Source organism: Capricornis sumatraensis, chromosome 2 (assembly GCF_032405125.1).
Source record: "Capricornis sumatraensis isolate serow.1 chromosome 2, serow.2, whole genome shotgun sequence".
In the NCBI taxonomy this organism is placed as follows: domain Eukaryota; kingdom Metazoa; phylum Chordata; class Mammalia; order Artiodactyla; family Bovidae; genus Capricornis; species Capricornis sumatraensis.
The window spans coordinates 37,492,826-37,517,199 of record NC_091070.1 but is presented as its reverse complement, the minus strand read 5'-3'; the positions used below and the strand labels follow the sequence as shown (position 1 = coordinate 37,517,199).

General features: G+C 46.6%; 1 protein-coding gene across 1 annotated transcript in view; it reads right to left on the bottom strand.

The window, feature by feature from the left end:
• Positions 1-8,972: 8,972 nt before the first annotated feature.
• SORD (sorbitol dehydrogenase) overlaps positions 8,973-24,374 on the bottom strand; it is a 31,865-nt gene continuing 16,463 nt past the window's right edge. Inside the window, exons 5-9 of the mRNA XM_068964738.1 lie at positions 19,196-19,314; positions 16,203-16,268; positions 15,079-15,254; positions 11,420-11,541; positions 8,973-10,490 (exon numbers count right to left, since the gene is read on the bottom strand). Of these exons, the coding sequence (XP_068820839.1) occupies positions 10,325-10,490; positions 11,420-11,541; positions 15,079-15,254; positions 16,203-16,268; positions 19,196-19,314 (649 nt within the window). The 3' untranslated portion in view covers positions 8,973-10,324. The remainder of the gene's footprint in view (positions 10,491-11,419; positions 11,542-15,078; positions 15,255-16,202; positions 16,269-19,195; positions 19,315-24,374) is intronic.

Sequence of the window (24,374 nt, the reverse complement as noted above, 5' to 3'; positions counted from 1 at the left end):
TTCTCATTACAAGAAAAAAATTTGTAATTATATACAGTGACAGATATTAATTAGACTTACTGTGGTTATCATTTCACAATATGGATCATTATGTTATATACTTGAAATTAATATAAATATTATTTTTCAGGTGGCACTAGTGGTAAAGAATCTGCCTGCCAATGAAGAAAACTCAAGAGACGCAGGTTCAACTCCATGGTTAGCAAGATCCCCTGGAGTTGAAAATGCCAACCCATTCCAGTATTCTTGCCTGGAAAATTCCATGGACAGACGAGCCTGGTGGGCTACAGTCCATGGGGTCGAAAAGAGTAAGACACGACTGAGCATATATACTTACATACCTAAATTAAGAAAAGAAACAGTTAAACATTTTCATAATCTGTTTCTCATTGTTAATTATTCAAGTAGCATTTATTGACCAATTGCTGTGACAGGTCATGTTAGAGCCTACAGGACTCAAGAGGACTGCAAGACATATCCCAGCCCTCTGGGAGTGAAAAATCAGTCCAGCTTTGGGGAGAAAGTGCAGTAACTCATTACACTTGCAAGCACAGTGCTTGTTCAAGGTCCGTCTTTCCTGTTATGCTGTGAACTCCTAGAAGGGAGGGCCTGGGCCCCTGCTGTTCACTGTCATTTCTCCACTGCCTAGCAAAGTGTTAGGCACAGAACAGATTCTCTCTGGCTATATGGTACATAGATTATATCACACAATAAATAACTGATTACACGCCAAGATAAGTGGTAGAGCTGTGAGGGAATTTAGGAAAAGTCTCTGGAGGAGGGAACCAATCCTTGAAAAGGGTCAATTATACAAACTCATCTCTGGGCTGGAGTCTGCATTCTACTTGTCCAGACTTGAGCTGTGTGCCCCTTCCACAACCAGACCTCCCTAAAGATGGCATCTTTAGAAGGAAAGAACATCTGTGAATTCCTTTTACCTTTGGCTCTGTTGACATCAGTGTGACACGGCTACCTCATCAGTGCTAGTGACCCCAACGAAGGATCACTTTATAAGAAACAGGCCTCACCTGGCCTGGGTTCAGGTGCTGGGGAACAACTAAGCCTATGGGTCCCACTGCTAAAGCCAGAGTGCCTAGGGCCTGTGCTCTGCAACAAGAGAAGCCACTGCAACGAGAAGCCTCAGTGCTGCATTAGAGAGTAGCTCGCATTCTCTGTAGCTAGAGAAAGACTGCACAGCAATGAAGACCCAGCAAAGCCAAAAAAATTTAAGACTACATTAAAAAAGAAACAAACATGCTGATGTATGGCAAAAAACCCAACGAAATTCTGTAAAGCAATTATGTTTCAATTAAAAAAATAAATTAATTAAAGAGAAAACGAAACCAACAAACAGAACTCAGTGTCACGGAGTCCACAAAACATGGCTAAGTCCAAAAGATGCAGGCATGCAGAACTAGAGGGAAGACTTGCCAATTATTGCCCTCATAAGAGCGGTTACTCCCTTAGTCATCAGATAAAGGACATGATTTACTTAAGAAGACCAAGAGATAAAAACACAAGGGGGCAAACAGTTCACTTCTCAGACCTGTGGTTCCACCCTATGGTCCTGAGGTTTCACAAGTGACTCCTGGGCCCATGATGTAACAGATCACCTTGCCCAGCCTGCCAGGGGTCTTCTAGGGGTCAGGGGTGGGGTTGTAACCAAGATTGGGTGGCTCCCTTTCTCTACCTGATCCTTGGAACTGACTGCAGCTGAAGGATTTCTAGGAATGGAGAGTGTCCTCTGCCTTGGGAGTTCATGATACGGCTCATGCACTTCTGCATTTGACTCTGAAAGCTACAGTGAATTGTGACATCCTTATTCACTTTTTAAAATGATACTGGTCAAACTTTTTTAACTAATAGAGATATTTATACAGTTTAAAAAAATGATGAAAGTCCTTCTGTTTCCCTCCCCTCAGACACCATGAAACCTCCTTCAAATCCTCTCCTCTGGGGTGAACTACCATTAACAGTTTGGTGTCTATCCTTCTAGACCATTTCCCCCACACACAGTCAAATAGATGTATGTATGGGGTCAGGGGAGGGTCTGGGGCAATTATTTAATCTCTGTACCTGTTTTCTCAGGTTTAAAATGGGAGAAATACTAATCCCATAGGGTTGTTGTGAGGCTGAAATGAGTTAAGATACCTAGCACTCTCAGAAGAGAGTCTGGCCCAGGACTTCCCTGGTGGCGGAGTGGATAAGGAATCTGCCTGCCAATGCAGGTGACACTGGTTTGATCCCTGGTCTGGAAAGATTCAACCTGCCGCGGAGCAACTAAGCTCCTAGGCCACAACTACTGAAGCCTGTGCATCATAGAGCGCATGCTCAGCAGTAAGAGAAGCCACCATATTGAGAAGCCTGTGCACCACAATGAAGAGTAGGGCCTGCTCACTGCAACTAGAGAAAGTCCACTAGCAGCAATGAAGACCCAGCATAGCCAAAAATAAATAAATAAACAAGTTAATTAAATAAAAAGTCTGGCCCATAGTAAGCATTCAAGAGGTTGGCTGTTATAACTATCCCCTCATTCTTTTCCACAGCAGCTTAGTATCCTACTGTATAGATGACACTACTGAGGTTTTACTGCCCCTATGACAGATGCCCAGGAACACACAAATAAACTAAATGGATCTCCTAAACTTAGGGGTGGGGGGCCTGGATCCAGAACCCAGGATTCTGCCTGTGGCCCAGAGTTGTTCTTATCATACCACAAGGCCCCCACAAACCCCCTTAAAACCAAAGAGGTCTGAAAGGGGCAGCTGGTCTCACTCCTTGTCCCTCAATGAGATCCTGCTCAGCTGCCCCATCTCATTTGGACCCCAGGCTGTCTCTGATGGGTCTCCAGGGCAAGGGGCTTTAAAAGCAGGTGAGCCCTCTCTTGCTCTGGACATACCCCCCAGGTCCTTTCTCTGCTACCCAGTGAAACACGCTGGGAACTTCTAGCTGCTCTGGGGTCAGCTCAGGGAGACTGCTGAGAAGCAATGGCTCAGAGCTCAGAGTGAGATTAAGCTACTTATCAGGCTACAGACATTTCCAGAGTTCCCTCTGTGAGCACCAGGCACCGCACCAGCCATTGAGGGGTACCTCCATAGTGTGGGTGAGAGGCATAGCCATGGCCTTGGGGAGACCCTAGCCAGTAGGGAGCAATTACTTGCTTAGGGCTCCTGGGTGCAGGGTTCCTCTGGGTGGTCACAGGGGCAGAGCAGGGAAGGCAGATAACAGGAAGTTCCTGAATGAAGTTACCTGGTTCCTACTTCTGCTTGTTCTCCATGTCTAGGTGCCATCTCCTCCTCCTAGCCCTGACAGGTTTATGGAAAAGCAGAGGACACTGGGTCAGCAGGCTGAGCCTTTTCTGTCACCCTGGGAACTTCTTTGAAGCACTTTTGCAGACTTGAGGCACAGAGCTGGAAAAGCCTTGGGGATCATCCACCCTGCCCATTCACCAGCTGAAGACAGGAAGTTTGGTGAGGAAGGGGCAGGGCCACAGTCACGGAGCCATTCATTCTGCCCCTGTGACCACCCTGAGGTGTTCTCTTCCCTACTTAAAGAATAAGGAACCCGAGGCTTTTAGAATTTGAGTTGCTCAAGGTCATAAGAAAATGGAGTAGCCTAACATGTACCTACCTACCTCTTTCTTTCTATGGGGACCCCAAGACATCTAAACACCCCACTGGCCTCTTCCTTTATCACCGCTTCCAAATCAGGCGAGCTTCTCCTGTAGTTAGGCCAATGACAAGATGCATATTGAATGACAGAAAACTCTTCCTCAGCCAACCCCAGCAATATCTGTCTTTCCCCTGGAAGATTCACTCCCTTTGGAACCCTGTTCTGGAAGAGGCAGTATGGCTTTAGGGACCAGCCGAGTTCTAGTTTTGTTGGGTGAGCAGCAAGATGTGGGAATTTTGTATGTGGTAAGTGGCTCAGACGGTAAAGAATCTGTCTGCAATATAGGAGACTCGGATTCAATCCCTGGGTCAGGAAGATCCCCTGGGGGAGGGTATGGCAACCCACTCCAGTATTCTTGCCTGGAGAATCCCCATGAACAGAGGAACCTGGCAGGCTACAGTCCATGGTGTTGCAAAGTCAGACACAATTGAGCGACTAATACTTTCACTATACTTTTCACCAGGGGAAGCCAAGTCTGGGGTGCCCAGGGGAGCTCTGGCTAGAGCGCCTGTGATGTGTTGTAAGCCCAGCTGTTGTTCCCCAGAACAACAGCCCCAGTTTCCAAAGGTCACAGATGAGTCACTTTCTTCACCTTACCCTAGATTACTGGCTCCATTTCCTCTGAGCTTTTTCCTCATTCACTCCCTCTAAGCTCATATGTTTTCCTCTCTTCTGCTTACATAGCAGTTTTTCCAGAAGTTCCTTAGAATCATCAATCGTTGAGATTATCAGTGCTGGCAGTCCTATCTCATCCCATTTAGAGAGTGACAAGGGAAATGATTCACTTTAGGGTTTCTGAAAACACATGACACAAATATGCAAGCAAACTTGAAAATCTACATTGTTAAGCTATATATATAAACATAGCGTTAAATATATATGTGCTTAAAAAAGCAATGTGACAACTGTATTTTAATCACTTGCTCAGAAATTCCAAAAGAGTACTACAAACTGTCAGTCTGCAAGGTCTGAGAATCCAAGATTTGCATGTTATTAACTATTTGAATTCTTTCTATACCATGTTGATTTGCATACATAAGAGAGGTCAGGGCCCAAAAGGAACACTCTATACACACCATCCTCACTTCCTCCAAGTGATTTATTGAAGTGAATGGCTCTCAGAATGCCCTGGCATTGAAGTTCGGTGGAGTGGAGAGAGCCTTCTAGTATAAGTTTATTTACAGGGGAGGGGTCCCCTGCTCCACAGTGATCCAGTCACAGCTCTACATGAATCCTACGCCAGCCCTTTACAGGGGCTGTTTGTTCTCACATCCTGCTAGAAGGGATACTGAGTTTACTAATAAGAAGATGAAGGCCTGAAGAAATGGTGTCCTGTTCAGGTTACAGATGGTGGAGGCCCAAGTCTCCAGCTTTCCCAGGGTTGGCCTGAAGCCAGAGAGCCAGTGACTGCATGGTCCCATCTTTGAAAGCTCTCCTACTCTGCAGAGTGCTCCCACACTGTATGTGGACTCAGGCACACCCAAACTCAGATTTTCTTAGGTGGTCTCAATATTCTGTTTTCTTTTCTAACCAAGTCTCCTTTAAAAGGTGTAAACTCTTCAACTCAGCTATTGTCATTCTAAAATACAACTTCAGGAAAGAGTAAGTTAGAAGTACAAAAATGTGTGTACAAGGATCATCATTGAAACTTTATCATAAGCTCAAAACCCTGCACAGTATCCAAATATCCAAACCACTGTGACTTGCTTTATAAATAATGGTACATCCATATGATGGGATATGGTGATATAGAATGATGATGTGTGACACAGTTAAGGGAGTGGCCAAGACGGTGGAGTAGGAAGACCCTGAGCTCACTTTCTCCCACAGGCACACCAAAATTACAGCTATTTACAGAGCAAAGATCAACCCTGGGATTTCTTTGGAAGGAATGATGCTAAAGCTGAAGCTCCAGTACTTTGGCCACCTCATGCGAAGAGTTGACTCATTGGACAAGACTCTGATGCTGGGAGGGACTGGGGGCAGGAGGAGAAGGGGACGACAGAGGATGAGATGGCTGGATGGCATCACGGACTCGATGGACGTGAGTCTGAGTGAACTCTGGGAGATGGTGATGGACAGGGAGGCCTGGCGTGCTGCGATTCATGGGGTTGCAAAGAGTCGGACACGACTGAGTGACTGAACTGAACTGAACTGACTGACAGAGCAAATTATTAATGAGAAAGACCTGAAAACTAGCGGAAAGGATCTACAACTAAAGATGTAAAGAAGGAATCACAGGCCTTCCCTGGTGGTCCAGTGGTTGGGGGTCTGCCTTCCAATTCAAGGGACATAGGTTTGGTCCATGGTCAGGGAACTAAGATTCCATGCGCCACAGGGCAGCTAGGCCTGTGCGCCACAGCTGGAAAGCCCAGGTACTCTAGAGCTCTCAGTCATCAGCTAGAGAAGCCTGCACACTGTAATGAGAGGTCCTCGCACCGCAACTGAAGAAGGCCCACATGCCAGCAATGAAGACCCAGCACAGCCCTAAAAGGAATAAAGGACTCACAACAAGACAAGTAGGAGGGGCAGGATAGTCAAGCCACACATCCCCCAGCGGATGACCCACACATGGGATAACTACAATTGCAGAGGCTCTCCCCATTAAGCAAGGAAACCAAGTCCCACATCAGGCTCCCCCTCCTGGAGGTCCTACACAGAGAACCACAGCCAGGCTGTGCCTCTGCCCACACACAAGGAAGTCAATCATGGGGCCACACCTCCCCAGGCCCAGCTCTGGGCCTGCAACCTCCACCTCAGGATCACACCTGAGAGCCTGAGGCTAAGGAGTAGAATAAGGTGATGCCAAGAACTTGGGTGTTCCTACAGACAGCTCCTCTCTCCTCCCTCCAGCCACCCATTAACATACAGACAAGAGCGGAACTGAAACCCAAGAATTGCACTCACATCTAGAGCCTAAGTGAAGTCGCTCAGTCGTGTCTGACTCTTTGCGACCCCATGGACTGTAGTCTACCAGGCTCCTTAGTCCACGGAATTTTCCAGGCAAGAGTACTGGAGTGGGTTGCCATTTCCTTCTCCAGGGGATCTTCCCAACCGAGGGATTGAGCCCGGGGTCTCCCTGTCTGCAGGCAGACACTTTACTGTCTGAGCCACCAGGGAAGCAAGGGACACCCCTAAAGGGGTCCTTACTCCACAGGGCCTCTGGATGATGGGAACCTTGTAAAATATCAGCACTCAAAGAGACCTTAAGATCATCCAGTGCAACCCTTCCATTAACAATGGAGGAAACCAAGGCCTGAATTAGGAAAGTGACTTGGGAAGTCACACAGTGAGTTAGCTGCAGGCCTGGGATTAGATACAATCCAGGACTCCTGTACCAAGTCCTTCACAACAAGCTGCCCCTTGCAGGCCTGATGGGTGCAAGACCCTAGAGGACAGAGTCTTCTCTCCAACACATCACCTTCAAGAAGCTCCCGCTGATGATAAGATCCACTGAAAGATCTTTTGGCAGGAACATCTTGCATGAATCCTGTACCACTTCTAGGTGCCCAAGGAAAGAACTCAGGGTCTGACTCAGAAAAGCTTTAAGCAGAGAGGACAGTCAGGAGGGAGACAGGAAGGCCATGGGAGTGTGGCTGTGCTGCTTCAGGATGGCAGTGGCTGCACTGGAGAGCCTCTGCTGCTGCCTGACAGACGCTCCCCTCGGGTTATGAGTTCCCAGCCAGGCCGCCTCACTGCTGCCCTCCCTGAGCCCTCAAGGACCTCGGTGACCTCGGTGTGTGGATGTGACAGTGAAGTTGGAGACCTGCCTGCTACCCAGGCATGTGGGTCCTGTATATTGGCTTTTGTACTCAAAGCCCAGACTGACATCGTGTGCAGAGGACAGTTCTGGGAAAAGGCAAATATCCAGTAAATTCTGTCTCTCCCCCCAACTCTTAAACTCTGGTCCAACCAAGTTCCCATGAGACTCCTTTGCTCTCCCAATGGGAGCAAGATAGGAACCACGAAGGAAGAGGCAGGACTGTGCTACACAGAAGTAAGACTGGGATGGCCTGACACCCAGGGACGGAGGATCCAGAAGTGACTTCTGACAACATCCACCGTAGCCAAATGTGGATGGCAAGAGGAAGTGGTTGGAGCTGTGTCCCCCTCTCCTTTGAGGTCCAGGGGGCAGCCTCCCCCTTGTACCCTTTAACCTGCTGGCAGGGTCCTTCTCAGCTCTCCACCCAAGTTGGGAGTGCCAGCTGGGTGGGGTCCTCAGTATTAACCGGTGCCACACATCAGTGACAGAGCACACAGAGGCCGGCAAGGCCACCTAAGTTTGGGGAGCTCGTGGGGAATTCATATTCTTGTTTCCGGAACTGATTCACTGAATCAATATTTATTGTATTTAGGGAAAGTGGCAGGAGAACTGAATTTCTGGGCTCCCTGAAACCCCTTGCAAACAGTGAAGGGAACATCTCAATAAGGATGCAAAGAGGCCCAGCATCCGCTCAGTTCACTGACTTGGGTCCTCTCACCGCCGGGAGGACTCGCTGGCCCCTCATCCTAGACCACTTCCTCTCCCACCAACCACGCTCTCTGCCCCTGCTAGGGAAGCTGTGAAACACCACAGTAGGTAGAGCTCTGGGGGGATTTGGAAATGGAAAGTGTTTCCTGAACTGTTTTCAGTCAGCCCATTCCCTCCTTGAAACTGCCCACATGGAGGTATCAGGAAGCCCATTTAACAGACCGGGGAGTAGCGGCTCCAAGACCTTAACACAGAAGATCTAGCCCCATCACCACTGTGAAGTGAGCCACATGTTTTTGTCCTTGGTGGTCCTACCTTTCCAGGAGTCCCCACTGCAACTCCTAAGTCCTTTTCAGGTTCAGTGGCTTCCTCCCTCCACCAAATCACAGTCAGAGGAAGAGTGGCTACTTGTGAATTTAACATAGTGAGTCCACCTCCTTTAGGGGTATTTCTATTGGAAGACTTCCATCTAGAAAGGGAAGAGTCTTTCTTAGCCCACGTTCCAGAACGCTGGGCATCACTGAGCTGGAAAGAGTTTTAAGAGAAGGGGGCCAGCAAGTTTGGCCCTATCTAAACAGGACTTGGGGAAGGAAGTAGTGTGGCTCCTGAGTGTGTGCCTGTGCTATGTGTAAATGCAAGATAACTCCAAAGATAACACAAGAAATGAAAAGTAGTGTGAGATCTCAAGCAAATTACTTGATTTCTCTGTTTCCTTAGTTGTAAAATAATTATATTTGGCTTGCTGTGAGGATTAGAGATCATTAAGTTTTCAACAGTCAAAGAAAATTGTACTTGATGCAGAAAATGAGTCACTTTCAAAAACCCCAGATGTTTCCTTTTGTGAAATGGGTAACCAAAGTCAATTTCTCCCCAAACAGGGCCACAAATTGGGGCAGCAGTCATGTACTACAAGCAGAATTTATTACCCAAATCAGTTTGAGGAACTCCAGGCACTGGTTATAGCCTTCCCTGGTCACAAGAAAACCAGAACCTCTTCAAACTCACCTGCCAACCCTAGCTGAACTGAGGGGTAGGACTGCAGCCCAAATCATGTCCCAGCTACTGTGTCTTCATTCGCGACCAGTAACCTCAAAGTCAAAAATGGCATGGTGTGATTTAGACACCAATCTTACCAAGGAAAATCCCATAATTAAAATAGACAAGGTTGGAGCTATCACTCAAACAGACGGAAAGGTACCAAGACCTTTAATTGGCTTTGAGGAGGGAAAAAGTTTCCTGCTCATAAAGACTGGAACTAAACAAACTGTCTAATAATCATTAGTGAACTTTGAGCCTAGAAGGGCATGCTAGTCCTGTGGGGTAAGACAGGTGTACTGCCCAAACTCTCCTGGGCTAGTCTGAACGGAATTTAAGGTCTCCCATGAGGACCCTTTGGTAGGCACCTCCTGGTTGCCTAGTAACAAAGGAGCCTGCAGTGGCTGCCTCCAAATGTGCAAAAGGGTGCAGGTGGGGCACGTTGGGAAGGTGATTCTTCATCTTGCAAAATAAGTCACACAGAATTCTCAGGATCTGAAGAGCAGTGCTGCCAAGTTCCTGGTCTGTTTCTACATTTAAGGAATACAAGCTGGTTTGATTTCACATGAGACTGCAATTTTATTTGTTTGATTTGTATATATCCTAGATCCAGGAAAGTGAATCCCTTATTCTTCCTTTTGTCATAAAACCAAACAGCCCTCATGTCGGGGGAGAGGCACTGTGCTCTGAAGTAGAACTGTTTACACCCTTTCACCCTCAACCCGGAGCTCAGATTTTTGTGAAAATCAGCTTCGGGGCCACTTCAGTCTTGATAAAGTTGTAAATGGTCTCTTCTTACCTGAGCTACCATCTCCCATCTGGCCATGGTCACACTAGAAGCAGGAATTCAATGGGCAGATTTCTTTCCTTCCAGGCACTCCAGGAAGAAAGGGAGTTCCCAGCACCTGTCTGCCAAGCTCTGCTCTACTTGAACTTTGATCAGCATAAACAGGTCATCCTGACTACAAGTTCCCCCAAATTCTCCTTACTTGTGTTTTTAAGGTACAACTCCCCAGCATAAGGCTCTCTGTTTACAATGAATTATTTTAATTATTCTAACTACTCAAAAGAAACTTCCACCACTCCCAGTCAACCACTGAACCCCAACATGCTGAGAGTGGGGACAACGACAGAGCTCAATTCACATCATGGATTCTGGTCGTTGGGGTCACACTTGATCATGACTTTCAACCCCAAACCCTTTTTGGATGTTTCAAAGGCCTCCAGAGCTTTCTCCAGAGGAAACCGATGGGTGACCAAGGGCTTTACATTCACAGACTTGGATGCAAGCATTGAAATCGCCATTGGCCATCTGGAAAAGATCACAAGCATTACACTCAACCTTCAGGAGGAAAGAGGGAGGGCCCCAAAACTACCAAGCACAAGATCAGCTTGGCCACACTTATTAGTTTTTCAGGTCTTTTTTTTTTGACATTTATTTGTAGCTTTGTGGTTCTGTAAGGTTGGTTCTACAGGCCAACAATGGGTGGAAATGATCTTATGACTCGTAATTCAGGAGAACAGTCTGTTCCCAAATGCAATGTCTGCCATGAAGCCTAGAATTTCTTAGGCATGAAGGCCTAAGGCAAGCGTAAGCCTTAGGAAAAGTGAAAAGGCAGATAGCTTCAGGGCGGCAGCCCAGGATGATCTCATCACACCATGTAGCAGCTCATTTGGCAGAGTTTACTGGAAAAGACAGCACTCTGTTGAGGGGACGGGTTCAAATTCTAAAATGGGAGAAAGGGCCACTGGTGGGGAAGATGGTCCTGGACAGAGTTCCCCAGCAGGGAGAGGGTCGAGCCACAAAACATACGCTGGCATTTATTAAGACCGTGTCACTTCCCGGGGGGACCTGGGGACCGGGAGTGAGAACCAAGGAACGAGTTCTTGTGGTTGCCCTCATTTCTCTCCTTCTTCTCTTTAAGGAGGGAAGATGGAGATCTGGCCACTTAGAACCGGAAAAGAGAGCACCTGGGCGATGAGGGACAGACATTCAAGAAGATCATGCCTCATAATCTCCCTCCCTCACTCTCTCCCTACAGACCTGTCAGCTCTGCCCTCCCGTCTTTAACCACGAGTGAATGCTCTCTCTTTGGGGCCTTATCATATCACATGGCTCTCGAGGCCAGGGAGTGCCTCTCATGAATAAACAGGCAGAGCCTCTTGGTCCCAGAGGCCGTGGAGGGCCTCCCTTGGACTTGCTGGCCGCTCGCCACCCTGGTTCACCCACAACATACTCACGTATTACAGTATCGAAACACGCCCTTGATGTCCACCTCCCTGGTGGCTGCGTGCACAAGGGGCACACTGGTCATCTCAGAGCCCAGCCCCACCAGCACCAGGGTCCCACCGGAATGAGTGGCCTAAAGAAGAAGTAAGGACAGAAAACCAATAAAATGAGAAAATACAGACTCTACTCACAGTAGCCCTGTTGCCATGAGGATGCATGCATGCTAAGTCGTTTCAGTCATGTCTGACTCTTTGCAACCCCATGGACTATATAGCCTGTCAGGCACCTCAGCCCACGGGATTCTCTAGGCAAGGGTACTGGGGTGGGCTGCCATGCCCTCCTCCAGGGAATCTTTCCAGTTCAGGAATCAAACCTGTGTCTCTTATGTCTCTTGCACTGGCAGGTGGGTTCTTTACCACTGGCACCACGTGGAAAGCCCATTGTTGCCATAAAAATAGGTAAATATCCAGAAATTTCAGAGACTTTGATTCTTTTTATACAGCTGAACTCTTTAGCATGTTAACCAAACTCAGCAGAGCAGCAGAGTGAACACGGTCTCCTTTAAAGGTCCTGAATGCACTTTACCAGTGGAGGCACAGTGGGAGCATCTCCTGCTGCCCACAGCACCCCAGGAAACAGCATAAGTTCTCCAGAGAGCAATGAGGATCTCCCCTGCAACCAAGGCTGACCCTTCAGCAGCCTCTGAACATCTTTCAAAGCTTTACTTAGTACCAGATGTCAGTGTCAGCCACCTCCTCCTCCAGAGTGCTCACCCACAAGACAGAGGGTCAAATTTCTAAGGGACCACCAACTACGAAGCACTACACCAATGGAGAGGGCTATAGCAATTCTGTGGTTCAACAACTACCTTAGGGGCTTCCCTAGTGGTCAAATGGTTAAGACTCCCAGCTACTACTGCAGGGGGAACAGGTTCAATCCCTGATGGGGGAACTAAAAAATCCCAAAAGCTGTGTGGCCAATAAATAATTAATTTAAATGCTTTAAAAAATAAAAACTGCCTTATACGTGAAGGCTGGCAATTAGAAATCTTTGTTCCAGGGACATTCACCTCAATGGTATAAGTCATAATGGAGTCATCAATGTCCTCTTTGGAGTGGTCAGGAGAGCAAAATTTCTGCTGACAACTTCCACATAACTTTACATGAGTGCTGAGCCTGCTTCAGAGATCTGGGGGGGTGGGGGTGGGGCGGCGGGGGGGGGGAATCATTGCGCTCAGTGTAGTGAGAGACAGAAAAATGGACAGTTTGCTCATGCTAAATTTTTATTATAGCTAACAGTAGAAAGCACTTACTGGGGGCCATTCTAAGTGCTAACCAAAGGGATTTAAGATAGCACACATCACAGCTTGTCTCCACGGGGAAGGATACATCCTGGAGAGAAGCCTGTAATATAGGGGTGACTCCTGGCATTTGTACTTTTGAGCTGTGGGCTCTGAGATGGTGCTGTCAGCCATGGTTGCCTCATGTGTAAGAATAGGACGATGCCTTCCCATAGCAGGGCTGATGGGGTAACAGTCACAGAGGCCGGCACTAGAATGGGCTCAATGCTTAGCTCATTTGCACTTTTGAGGAGCAGTCACTTACAGACCACCTGTGACATACAAACACTGTCAGCCAAGGAAAGGGCATCTCACAACGGGAAAATGTTGCTATCCTCACTGGAGGAGAGGGGTTCAGATTTGTGAGTGAGCCATGGAATACACTGAGAAACTTCCCAGGAAACCTGCTGTCCACGCAGCATTTCCTCTCTGCCTGGTAAGAAGGGAGAGAAGCACCACTCCACTGAACCGGTCATCACAAGCTGCCAGGAGGCCAGGAGCTTACTGATCACAGGCAAAGGAATGCTCAGGCCATTGCTTAGTGGGTATGACGTTCACAACAAGGAGATGACAGCAATTCTACCACAAGCATTTGCTAGGTCTCCTTATGAATATCATCCAGACACAACACAATGGAAAACTGACTCTCAAAAGAGGGCCTTGCCCTATGAAGCCATATCTTTTACTGCCTCTCTGTTGAGTCGGGGGTCATTGACCTGTCAACAACTCACAAACAGCACACACACCTTACTGGTCAAGCTCTCAAGGTGTCTGGCACAAAACCAGGCATATGGCAGGAACCCAAAATATGCCATGGGTTGACATGGCTCCACCGGTAACACACAGGCTCAATGCCTGCTGGATTTTGGTTTCTCTTAGCTCCTTCCATCAGATGGTGATGCTGACCATCTCCAACAGTGGAGCCGAGAGCTGGTTGATTCTGGCTGGAACAGGTCAGGGCAAAGTGGCACCTGCTCCTCCCTCTCCTATTGCTTCCTTGACACCCCGGGGTCACAGGCATCTTGGTAGGAAGAGGGGAAGGCAGCTCTGCTTGGGTGCCAGGCTCGAGGGCCGTGCCACACAGCTTAAGGGATCAGCTTTTCCCAAAAGTCTTGCATGGTGGAAAGTGCCCTTGTGTGTCACTCAGTGTGACTCAGAAGGAAGGGCAGAGGCATGTGCTGTTGTGAGAAAGCAGGCTGGGGGACAGGGCAGGGGTGCCCGGGGGTGGCAGCTGCCGCCATTCTCCCCAGCCCAGCCCCTTCCACCCCAGAATTGGCTCCTGGCCTCTCAATCTATTCCCCTCTGGGGCAGCCAGATGGAGCAAGGAAAGCCCCGGCATTGGAGTAGTGTGCTCCAGGCAAGTCCCTGGGCCTCTCTCATCATAAAATGTGTAAAATGAGAACTCACTGTCAGGGCTATTATGCCGATTAGGACCATGTCTATAAAGCACACAGCCAAGAACATGGCCCATGGTGGAGAGCAGAGCCGAGCTCTTATTCTTTCTTTTCCTCATACTTTGGCAGTGCTACTCCTCCCTGCCCCTCCCCTTCCAATGTCCATAAATTACTGGTGGGTTGCTAAGGGGTGGGTCAGGTATTGGCAGCTTATTTGTTCCTAGTTCTGGGAAAGGACAGCAGAAGACAATTGTGACCCTAAAAACTCCCCTCACCTTTGTGACTAACTGAATTAGTGCCCGTCACCTTGTATCAATGACTCAAAGACTGCAGTTTTCCTCCATAAAGCAAGATAGGGATTTCCCACACTCATCTAAAGCATGGTTCCCTGTTCCTCCTATTGATTTTCTTTTCTTCTTTTTTCTTTTTTTTTTTTTACCAAGAGCACTACTTGGTAAAATCCTATCCTAAAGGTATGAGTCACTTAACATCTTTGAAGGCCCATGTGTATCTGTGGTCTAGTTTGAACATCACAGTGACTCAATGAGGATGTTAGGGAAGTGTCATTACCTTCATAAGAGAGATAAGAAAGCAGATAACAAGGGATTATCTAATTTTGTTTTGTAGGGGGAGCGGGAGGGGGTGCCTTCTACTGGTTCACCACCCTGGGCTGCTTACTCGAAGCTGCCCACCAGCTTCAGCTACCCTTATTTCTACTGGGCCTAATGGCTCAAATGGTAAAGAAGCTGTCTGCAATGTGGCAGACCTGGATTCGATCCCTGGGTCAGGAAGAGTGCCTGGAGAAGGGGCTGGCAACCCACTCCAGTATTCTTGCCTGGGAAATCCCATGGACAGAGAAGTCTGGTGGGCTGCAGTCCACTGGGTTGCAAAGAGTCAGACATGACTGACTTAACACTTTCACTTTATCCCTACTCACATAGATGCCGGCCTGGATGGAGGTCTCCACCCCTGTGCACTCAATTGTGACTTCTGGCTTGCCGCCCAGCAGGCCTTCCACTTTCTTGGCTATTTCCTGAGGGCTCTCGTTGGAGATCTGGAGGATGAAATCAGCCCCGACTTCCTTGGCTTTAGACAACCGAGAGGCTGACAGATCTACAGTTGAACAAAAGTTTCTTTCAAACTAAGAAACTGGACGGTGGATTAGGGGGCAAAAATGAAGATGCAGATTCTGATGGCAAGGAAGCTCTGTGTAGTGGTGTGGCTGAGCCCAACACATACATTCTCTGAACACACACACCCTCACACACAATCTCTCGATAACTTCTCAAATATGCACACCCTTCTATATCCCCATATACCCCCATACCTACCACATAGCTCTCCACAGCTACACATACACTCTCTCACCTCCTCACACAAAACACGCAGTGACACCCTTCTGCACCCCATTCCCTTAAAATATCCACAACACCCCATACAGCACACAACTCTACACATTCACCCACACACTCTCAGATACGTTACACACATACATACACACCTCTCACAGATGCCTTCTCCACACACATACACACAGCTTCAGTTTACACCACAGTGCTCCACACTCACACACACATATGTTATCAGATAACCTCTCCTCACACATACACACTCATGTCTCTCGCTCATATCACATATCTCAAACATAAACATCTTCTTATAAACATATCACACACCCAACTAACTTCACATCACATACACACTCACACACTCACACACACACACACACCCCCTCTGAGTTTGGTCAAACAAGGGCTGAGTCTCTTCTTAGGATCAAATGGGCAGTATAAGTATCTGAGGTTCACATATAAAGAGCCAGGTTCTTTTCTCTGCAGTAGCCACCCTCTCCCGGAAGCTTCAAAAGAGTCTCCTCCTGAGCCCTGACTTGGTCATCCCCTGGAACCCAGAAGAAAAGAGCAGGAGCCTCTCTAAAAACCCAGTACTCCAGGAAGGAAACAGGTTTCATGCCCCTGCCTCAAAACTGTAGGCCCAGCTGCTCCCACCTTAAGAAGATTTGGAAAGAAGAAAAGCTTATCAGTGGTTTTCTTAAGAAAAACTTACCAGTTACCACTACTTGAGCTGCGCCCATTGCCTTGGCTGCAAGCAAACTGACCAGTCCAATTGGCCCTGAAAAAAAGAGCAAATAGGCAATTTTGAAATATCAAACACCACCTCTCCCCCTTGTCCAGGCCAGGGACAGAAACTGCATCTCTAGCATCTCTGCTCCAGTCCCTGATGTACAGTGAGACCTTAACAACTGCTTGTTGAGTGCATGAGTAAATGGACACCTGAGTGCTTGTTCTCTACCTGGAACCTGCTCCCAGTGCTGGGCTCCTGTTCTCTTGCCCCCCACCCGCCTCTTCAGAACCCCTCATGTCTCCCCAGGGTGAGACATATCCTTTAAGGTGCCCACTGAGGAGCCCCTGTCAGGATGTCCTAGGTTGGCTTCCCCGTTTTGGTGTGCTAGGTTTAACACAAAAACCGGATCACAAATAAAGTTATGCAGAATACCTTTGAGACTCTGCTTTTTGGACACTCCAAAAGTGAGTTAGTGAGTTTGCCCAGGAAGCAGAACACGGGGAAATAAGCAACAAATGGGTTAAGTAAACTACAGCAGGATACTATACAGTTAATAAAGAGAGGAATTCCCTGGAGGTCCAGCTGTTAGGCCTCTGTGGTTTCTCTGCCAATGGCATGGGTCTGATCACTGGTCAACAACCTAAGATCCCACAAGCCATGTGGTGTGGCAAAAAAAAAAAAAAAAAAAAAATATATATATATATATATATATATATATATGTCATCTAACTCTTATCTATTGACATAGAAAAATGTTCATAATATATTAATGTTTTTGTAGGTAAAATGAAGCATGATCATCTAGAATGATCTCATGAATAAAACAAACAAAAACAAAACTGAAAGATTCTACATCAAATTCTTACCAATGGTCCTCTCAGGCTGATGACGCCGTCAGTGAATTTTTGTGTGTGTTTGTTCACATGTGTGCAGGCATGGTATGGATAATTTAATTTCTTTTTCTAAGGCAAAAATGTATTACTTATGCAAATTAAAAAGAAAAAATCTGTCCCCTGGATCCTACAGTCTGCTTGGCTCATTGAGGCACATCTGTTCTACACCCATCACCCCTCATAGGAAGCCCTGCAGTCACTTATTTGGCCCTGCCAAAGAAAACCAATCACAAAGTGTATAAGGATTAACTCAAAATGGATTAATGACTTGAACATAAGACCTGAAACCCTAAAACTCCTAAAAGAAAACATAGGTAGCAAGCATCTTGATGTCAGTCTTGATGAGTTTTTGGATTTGACAGCAAAAACAATGGCAGTAAAAGCAAAAATAAACAAAGTGGGGAATTCCCTGGCAGTCCAGTGGTTAGGACTCCATGTTTTCACTGCCAAGGGCCCAGGTTCAGTCTTTGATCAGGGAACTAAGATACTGCGAGCTGCATGGTGTGGCAAAAAAAAAATGAAAATAAAAAATAAACAACCGGGACCATATCAAACTAAAAAACTTCTGCATAACAAAGGAAACATCAACAAAATGAAAAGAGCAACTTGTTGAGCAGGAGAAAAATATTGGCAAATCATATATTTGATACAGGTATTAATCTCCAAAAATATACAGAACTTACCCAACTTAACAGCAGAAAAACAATCCAATTTAAAAATGGGCAGAGAATATGACTAGACATGTTTCCAAAGAATATATACAGATGGGCAACATAAACATGAAAAGATGCTCAACATCAAAAATCAGAGAAATTCAAATCAATATTACAAAGAGATATCCCTGCACATCTGTCAGCATGGCTTTTATCAAAAACACAACAAGTAACAGGTGTCAGGGGGAATATGGAGAAGAGGAAAACCTTATGCATTCGTTGGTTGGGAATGTAAACCAGTCCAAACACTATGGAAAAACAGTATGGAGATTAAATTAAAAATAGAACTTCCATGTGATCTGACAATTCTACTTCTGCTCAGAAGTGGAATTTTATCCAAAGAAAACCAAAGCACTAACTCAAAATGTATCTCTACTCCCATAACCACTGCAGTATTATTTATAACAGCCAAGACATGGAAACCATCTAAGTGTTCATCAGTGGATGAACAGACAGAGGAAATGTGGTGTACACACACACAATGGGATATTATTCAGCCATAAAAACCCTGAGCTCATAGTTATGGCGACTAGACTGGATTGCCAGAGGCAGTGGTGGCAGTGAAGAAATGGATGAAGAGGGTCAAAAGGTACAAACTTTCAGTTACAAAATAAACAAGTCCTGGTTATCGAATGTACAGCATGGTGACTATACTTAATAATACTGTATTGCATATATGAAAGCTGTTAAAAGAACATATTTTAAAGTTCTCATCATGAGAAAAAAGTTTTATAACTATATGTGGTGATAGATGTTGACTAGACTTATTGTGGTGATCATTTGGCAATATACACAAGTATTAAAATCATTATATTACACACCTGAGACTAATAAAATGTTATACGTCAGTTAAACCTCAATAATAATGAAAAAAAAAAGTCTACACCAGATCACACCCACAAGGAGTGAAGCATGTTTTTGTAGGGTCACCTGAAGCAGTTAGAAGCCTAGATGATTCAATCTGAGGTTGCCAGGTTTGTTCAGCTGGGTGGAAGCAGAGGAGGAAGAAGGAGCTAGCTGTAAGCCTATGTGGGCAGAGTGCTGGCTCCCCATGGGTTGGGACTCACTCCTGCTGGTCCTAAGTAGTAGCCATCTCATTCTTGAAAGACCAGGATACCAGTTCTCTGGGATGATCTGAAAGCTCCAAAAGATACCCTTCCCTTTAATCCCAAAAATATTTCCCTAGTTTCCTGTCAAGGGTTGAAAAATAATCCCAAATTGCACTCTTTGAAGGAATGGCATACTTTAATCCTCCCTAACCAGAGAGATTCAAGAATCTATCTCGGCCCTTGGAGTAGGGAGGAGATGGCAGAGGGGTCTCACATTCCCCTTTAATGAACTCATAACCACAGTTGTATCTGTTTCTTACCAGCTCCACACACAAGGACCTTGTTCCCCAGGGTAACTCCAGCTCGCCGGCAGGCATGGATCCCCACAGACAGTGGCTCAATCAGGGCCCCTTCCTCAAAGGTGACATTGTCAGGAAGCCTGAGGAGTCATTCAACATACTCAGTGCCTCTAGGTTAACAATAATAACAATAGCTAATATTTACTGAGCTTTTATTTATATGCTGAGCAAAAGTGGTAAGCAATTTACATATATTCACTCTTATAAATCTTCAGAACAGTTCTGTGTAGACATTATCATTCCCACTTTACAGACAAGGAAAGCAAGCTTTGGAGGAGTGAATGACTTGCTCCGAAAGTTCAAAATCAGGGAGTACTGAGAATCTTAAAAGGGTTTAAATTGGAAACCAGGTACGTCTGATTCCAGAGCCCATATCATACTGCCTCCCTCTGAAAATGCCATCCAAGATAAGGTGCAGTGTGGCTGTCTTTAATAAACGAGTTCATTTCACAAGGGTTTAACTTAACCACATCCCAGCATTTCATCTGCTTCTCAAACTTATAGCCTTTCTGGTTTCATTTTAGCAAATAACCCAGACTATCAGCAGCTTTGCAAAACAGTGATTAGAAGCTGACGTCACTCTGTACATCGTCCCCCATATTACATGCTCCAAAAGAACCACATGTGCTAGCAGCAGCTGCCTGGCTGTCCCTGGACTGGTTAAGATGGGAAAGGGCCTGTCTCCACATAGCAGATTAAATGCTGTGTCACCTTCGTCACTGGGTTCTTGGCTTTCACTTCCCTGTCTACTGGCGTCTTGACCCTTTTCACCATACCACTGATGAAGACAGCAAATATTTGCATAATGCTTTACAGATTAGAGAGCTTTCTCCTCCATTATCTCATTTAATCCTTAGCATGACCTTGTCAAGCAGGAAGGGCAGGCTTTGTTAGTTTTTTCTTTTTTTGGCAGCTTGCAGGATCTTGGTTCCCCATGCATTCTTAGTTGCTCAGTAGTGTCTGACTCTTTGTGACCCCATGGACTGTAGCCCACCAGGATCCACTGTCCATAAGATTTTTCAGGCAAGAATACTGGAGGGGTTGCCATTTTCTTCTCCAGGGGATCTTCCAGACCCAGGGACTGAATCCGAGTCTCCTGTGTCTCCTCCATTGCAGGTGGATTCTTTACCCACTGAGCCATTGGCTGTGAACAGGGATTAAACCCAGGCCCTCAGCAGTGAAAGCCTAACCACTGGATTGCCAGGGAATTCCAGGGCAGGCTTTGTTTTTTATTCTACAGAAGCAGAACTGACTGAAGCCATGAAATTGAAAGACGCTTGCTCCTTGGAAGAAAAGTTATGACCAACCTAGACAGCATATTAAAAAGCAGAGACATTACTTTGCCAACAAAGGTCCATCTAGTCAAAGTTATGATTTTCCAGTAGTCATGTATGGATGTGAGAGTTGGACCATAAAGAAAGCTGAGTGCCAAAGAACTGATGTTTTTGACCTGTGGTGTTGGAGAAGACTCTTGAGAGTCCCTTGGACTGCAAGGAGATCCAACCAGTCTATCCTAAAGGAAATCAGCCCTAAATATTCATTGGAAGGACTGATGTTGAAACTGAAACTCCAATGCTTTGGCCACCTGATGAGAAGAACTGACTCATTGGAAAAGATTGAAGGCAGGAGGAGAAGGGGACGACAGCAGATGAGATGGCTGGATGGCATCACCAACTCAATGGACATGAGTTTGAAAAAACTCCGGGAGTTAGTGATGGACAGGGAGGTCTGGCATGCTGCAGTCCCTGGGGTCCCAAAGAGTCGGACACTACTGAGCAACTGAATTGAACTGAGCAGAACTGAAGCCAGAAGACATTAAAAAACCTGCCCCAGATTACAAGCCTAGTGAGAAAGAAAGGAAGAACTTGAATCCAGATCTCCTGATTTCATATCCCCTGCCTGTCCCACATCAGCTGCCTTTTGGCACAAGCAGTTCTGTAGTTAACTTTTGCTAGTTCCTCACTGCCCAGTACTTATTCAGTGCTCCCAAAACCTCCACATGCAAGAACATGAACTCAAATTCCAAAAAGAAATAAGTGGAAGCCAAAGCATGGGCTCATCTCCATGATCCTTCTGTTCACAACCCTCCACGAGATAAATGACAAGGTCTACATTCGGCCTGACTGGTGCTCACAACCCCTTCTTTCTCCCCTCCCCTCTGCTTCTCTTACACCATTTCCCCCACCCCAATCCATTCTGCTCTGATTGTTGTCATCATCCCTCTACCCGCTGAATCTATCCCATCAATTCAATATTAAGGAAAAAACTCTGAAGATATATACTGACTTGCAAACTCTCTCAAAGACCCCAAGTCACACACACAACTCTCTCCAACAGTCCTGCCTCATCACATCTGGGCCTCGCTCAAAGCTGGTACTGGGACTAAAGTGAGTGTAGCCTGTGGTCAGGAATTGTGTGCTCTTCTCATCCTCACTCTGACTTCCCTGTGACATAAGAATACCAAGGGGAGGGGCTTCCCTGGTGGTCCAGTGGTTAAGAATCCGCCTTGCAATACAAGGGACATTGGTTCGATCCCTCGTCCAGGAAGATCCCACATCCCTCGGAGCGGCTAAGCCTGTGAACTACAACTACTGAGCCTGAGCTCTAGGGCCCATGATCCGCAAATATTGAGCCCACCAGGCCACAACTACTGTGCTCCACAACAAGAAAAGCCACTGCAACTAGAATCCCACACCTGGAAACTGGCAAGTAGCTCCCACTTTCCACAACTAGACAAAGCCCATGCACAGTAACAAAGACTCAAAGCAGCCAATTAAAAAAAACACACACACACACAGAGAAATGGGATTGGAGATGGAGATGAGAAAGGATTATCCTGTGGGAGATTATTCCACTGACAAGGGAGATGTTGCCTTATCACACACAGTCAGAGCCAGAGTCCTGGGAGCAGCCCTTTTCACAGACCTGGGAAGAGCAGCTGGTCCTCCTTCCCCAGCCTTATTCAGTGAAAGCTGAGGGAAAGGGGATGAATTCCTTCCCAACTCCAACTGTTCATGATTTTCTAAACACCAGAGGAGAGTGAAAAAGTTGGCTTAAAGCTCAACATTCAGAAAACGAAGATCATGGCATCTGGTCCCATCGCTTCATGGCAAATAGATGGGGAAACAGTGGAAACAGTGTCAGACTTTATTTTTGGGGGCTCCAAAATCACTGCAGATGGTGACTGTAGCCATGAAATTAAAAGACGCTTACTCCTAGGAAGAAAAGTTATGACCAACCTAGACAACATATTAAAAAGCAGAGACATTACTTTGCCAACAAAGGTCCATCTAGTCAAAGCTATGATTTTCCAGTAGTCATGTATGGATGTGAGAGTTGGACCATAAAGAAAGCTGAGTGCCAAAGAACTGATGCTTTTGACCTGTGGTGTTGGAGAAGACTCTTGAGAGTCTCTTGGACTGCAAGAAGATCCAACCAGTCCATCCTAAAGAAAATCAGTCCTGAATATTCACTGGAAGGACTGATGTTGAAGCTGAAAGTCCAATACTTTGGCTACCTGATGTGAAGAGCTGACTCATTTGAAAAGATCTTGATTCTGGGAAAGACTGAAGGCGGGAGGAGAAAGGGACGAAAGAGGATGAGTTGGTTGGATGGCATCACCGACTCAATGGACATGAGTTTAAAAATGTCTGGGAATTGTTTATGGACAGGGAAGCCTGGCGTGCTGCAGTCCCTGGAGTCGCAAAGAGCTAGACATGATTGAGTGAATGAATTGAACTGAAACACCAGAAAATGACAAGGCAACTTGGAGGTTTTCACAGTGGGATTCAGGGAATAGGCAAAGGTTAAAGAATGATCAAAAAGCCAAGGGGGAAGCAGGAAGATAGAAAATAAGGTGGGTAGGAAAATAAAGAAGCTGTGGTGGTGTGCAAATCCGCACAAAGAGAAACAAGAGAAGAGGGTGTGGACCCAGGGCAAGGCTGGGGACACAGACAAAAAGTACCCTTGGAGAGGAAGAGACGTGGGGGTAGTGTGTCCCCTGAAGGCCCTCCACAGCCCTCCCATTGCCATTGCCAACCAGGACACTTCCTTCCCCACCTCTCCCTACAACGCCTGCTCCCCATTCCCAGTGCAAGGCTCCTTTTCAGGCCTATCCTGGTACCATCCCCCAGACATAAGGCCACAGCTATGACGCAGTCATGGCACTGTTTACTGAGCTCCTATTATGTGCCAGGCCTCGTGTTGAGTACCTGATATGCTTTTCCCATTGAATTAATGCACTAAAATGTATTAATTCTATGCATTTCATCATATCGATGCTATTATTTCCATTTCACCATCTAGAAGATTGAGATTACAAAGTTTAACTTGCCCCAGGTCACACAGTTGGCAAATAGCAGAGATCAGTGGTTAGTCTCAAGCTTTATCACTATGCTCTTCTGCCTTCCACAAAAATCTTGTCGGGCACCTTGACTTGGAAAGGGCCCAGGAAAGGTGGGCTGGTTTAGGAACCACTTGCTCAAAGGCAGACTCTGCCCTTGTAATTTGTTCCCTCCTCGAGTGCCAACTTAAACTCATGAGGTCCCTGGCCTGTGACTCCTCTCAAGGCTTCCAGTAGGCACTAGAAAACTCAGATCTGTCAGACTGCCCCTGTGACGAGTACCTGGGCTCCACTGGACAAGCCCCATCTTGGCCAAAAGAGCCACCGCTGGGGCCAGGCTGGGGTACGGAGAACACGCCTGGCCGGTTGAGAAGGAAAGTAGCACGCCAGCATCCCAGAGCCCCATGGCCAGCCCTGTGCAGAGGTATAGCACTCTGTTTCTGCCAGATATAAGTTCCCCAATCACTTTGAAAGCTGAACTAGGATAGTGAGGATGGGGCAAGAGCCTGAGAATCAGAGCCACCCTGTCTGGACTTCTAGCTCTGTTCTGGGGCCAAGCTAATCAGCCTTCTCCCGCCTCTGCTAATTCTCACATAATCCTGGGGTCCACCTCACCATCACTCTTATGGAAGTCAAATAAGCCATGCAGAGAACTTCATAGCACAAGGCCAGGCAGGTAATAACGATCATTGTGTCTTTACACGCATGGTTCTATTTAACCTCCAGGTGGTTAAAGAGACTGAAATGAAGAAGGTTCATTTCCACAAAGTCACTCACTAGGAGTGAGTGGATCCAGGA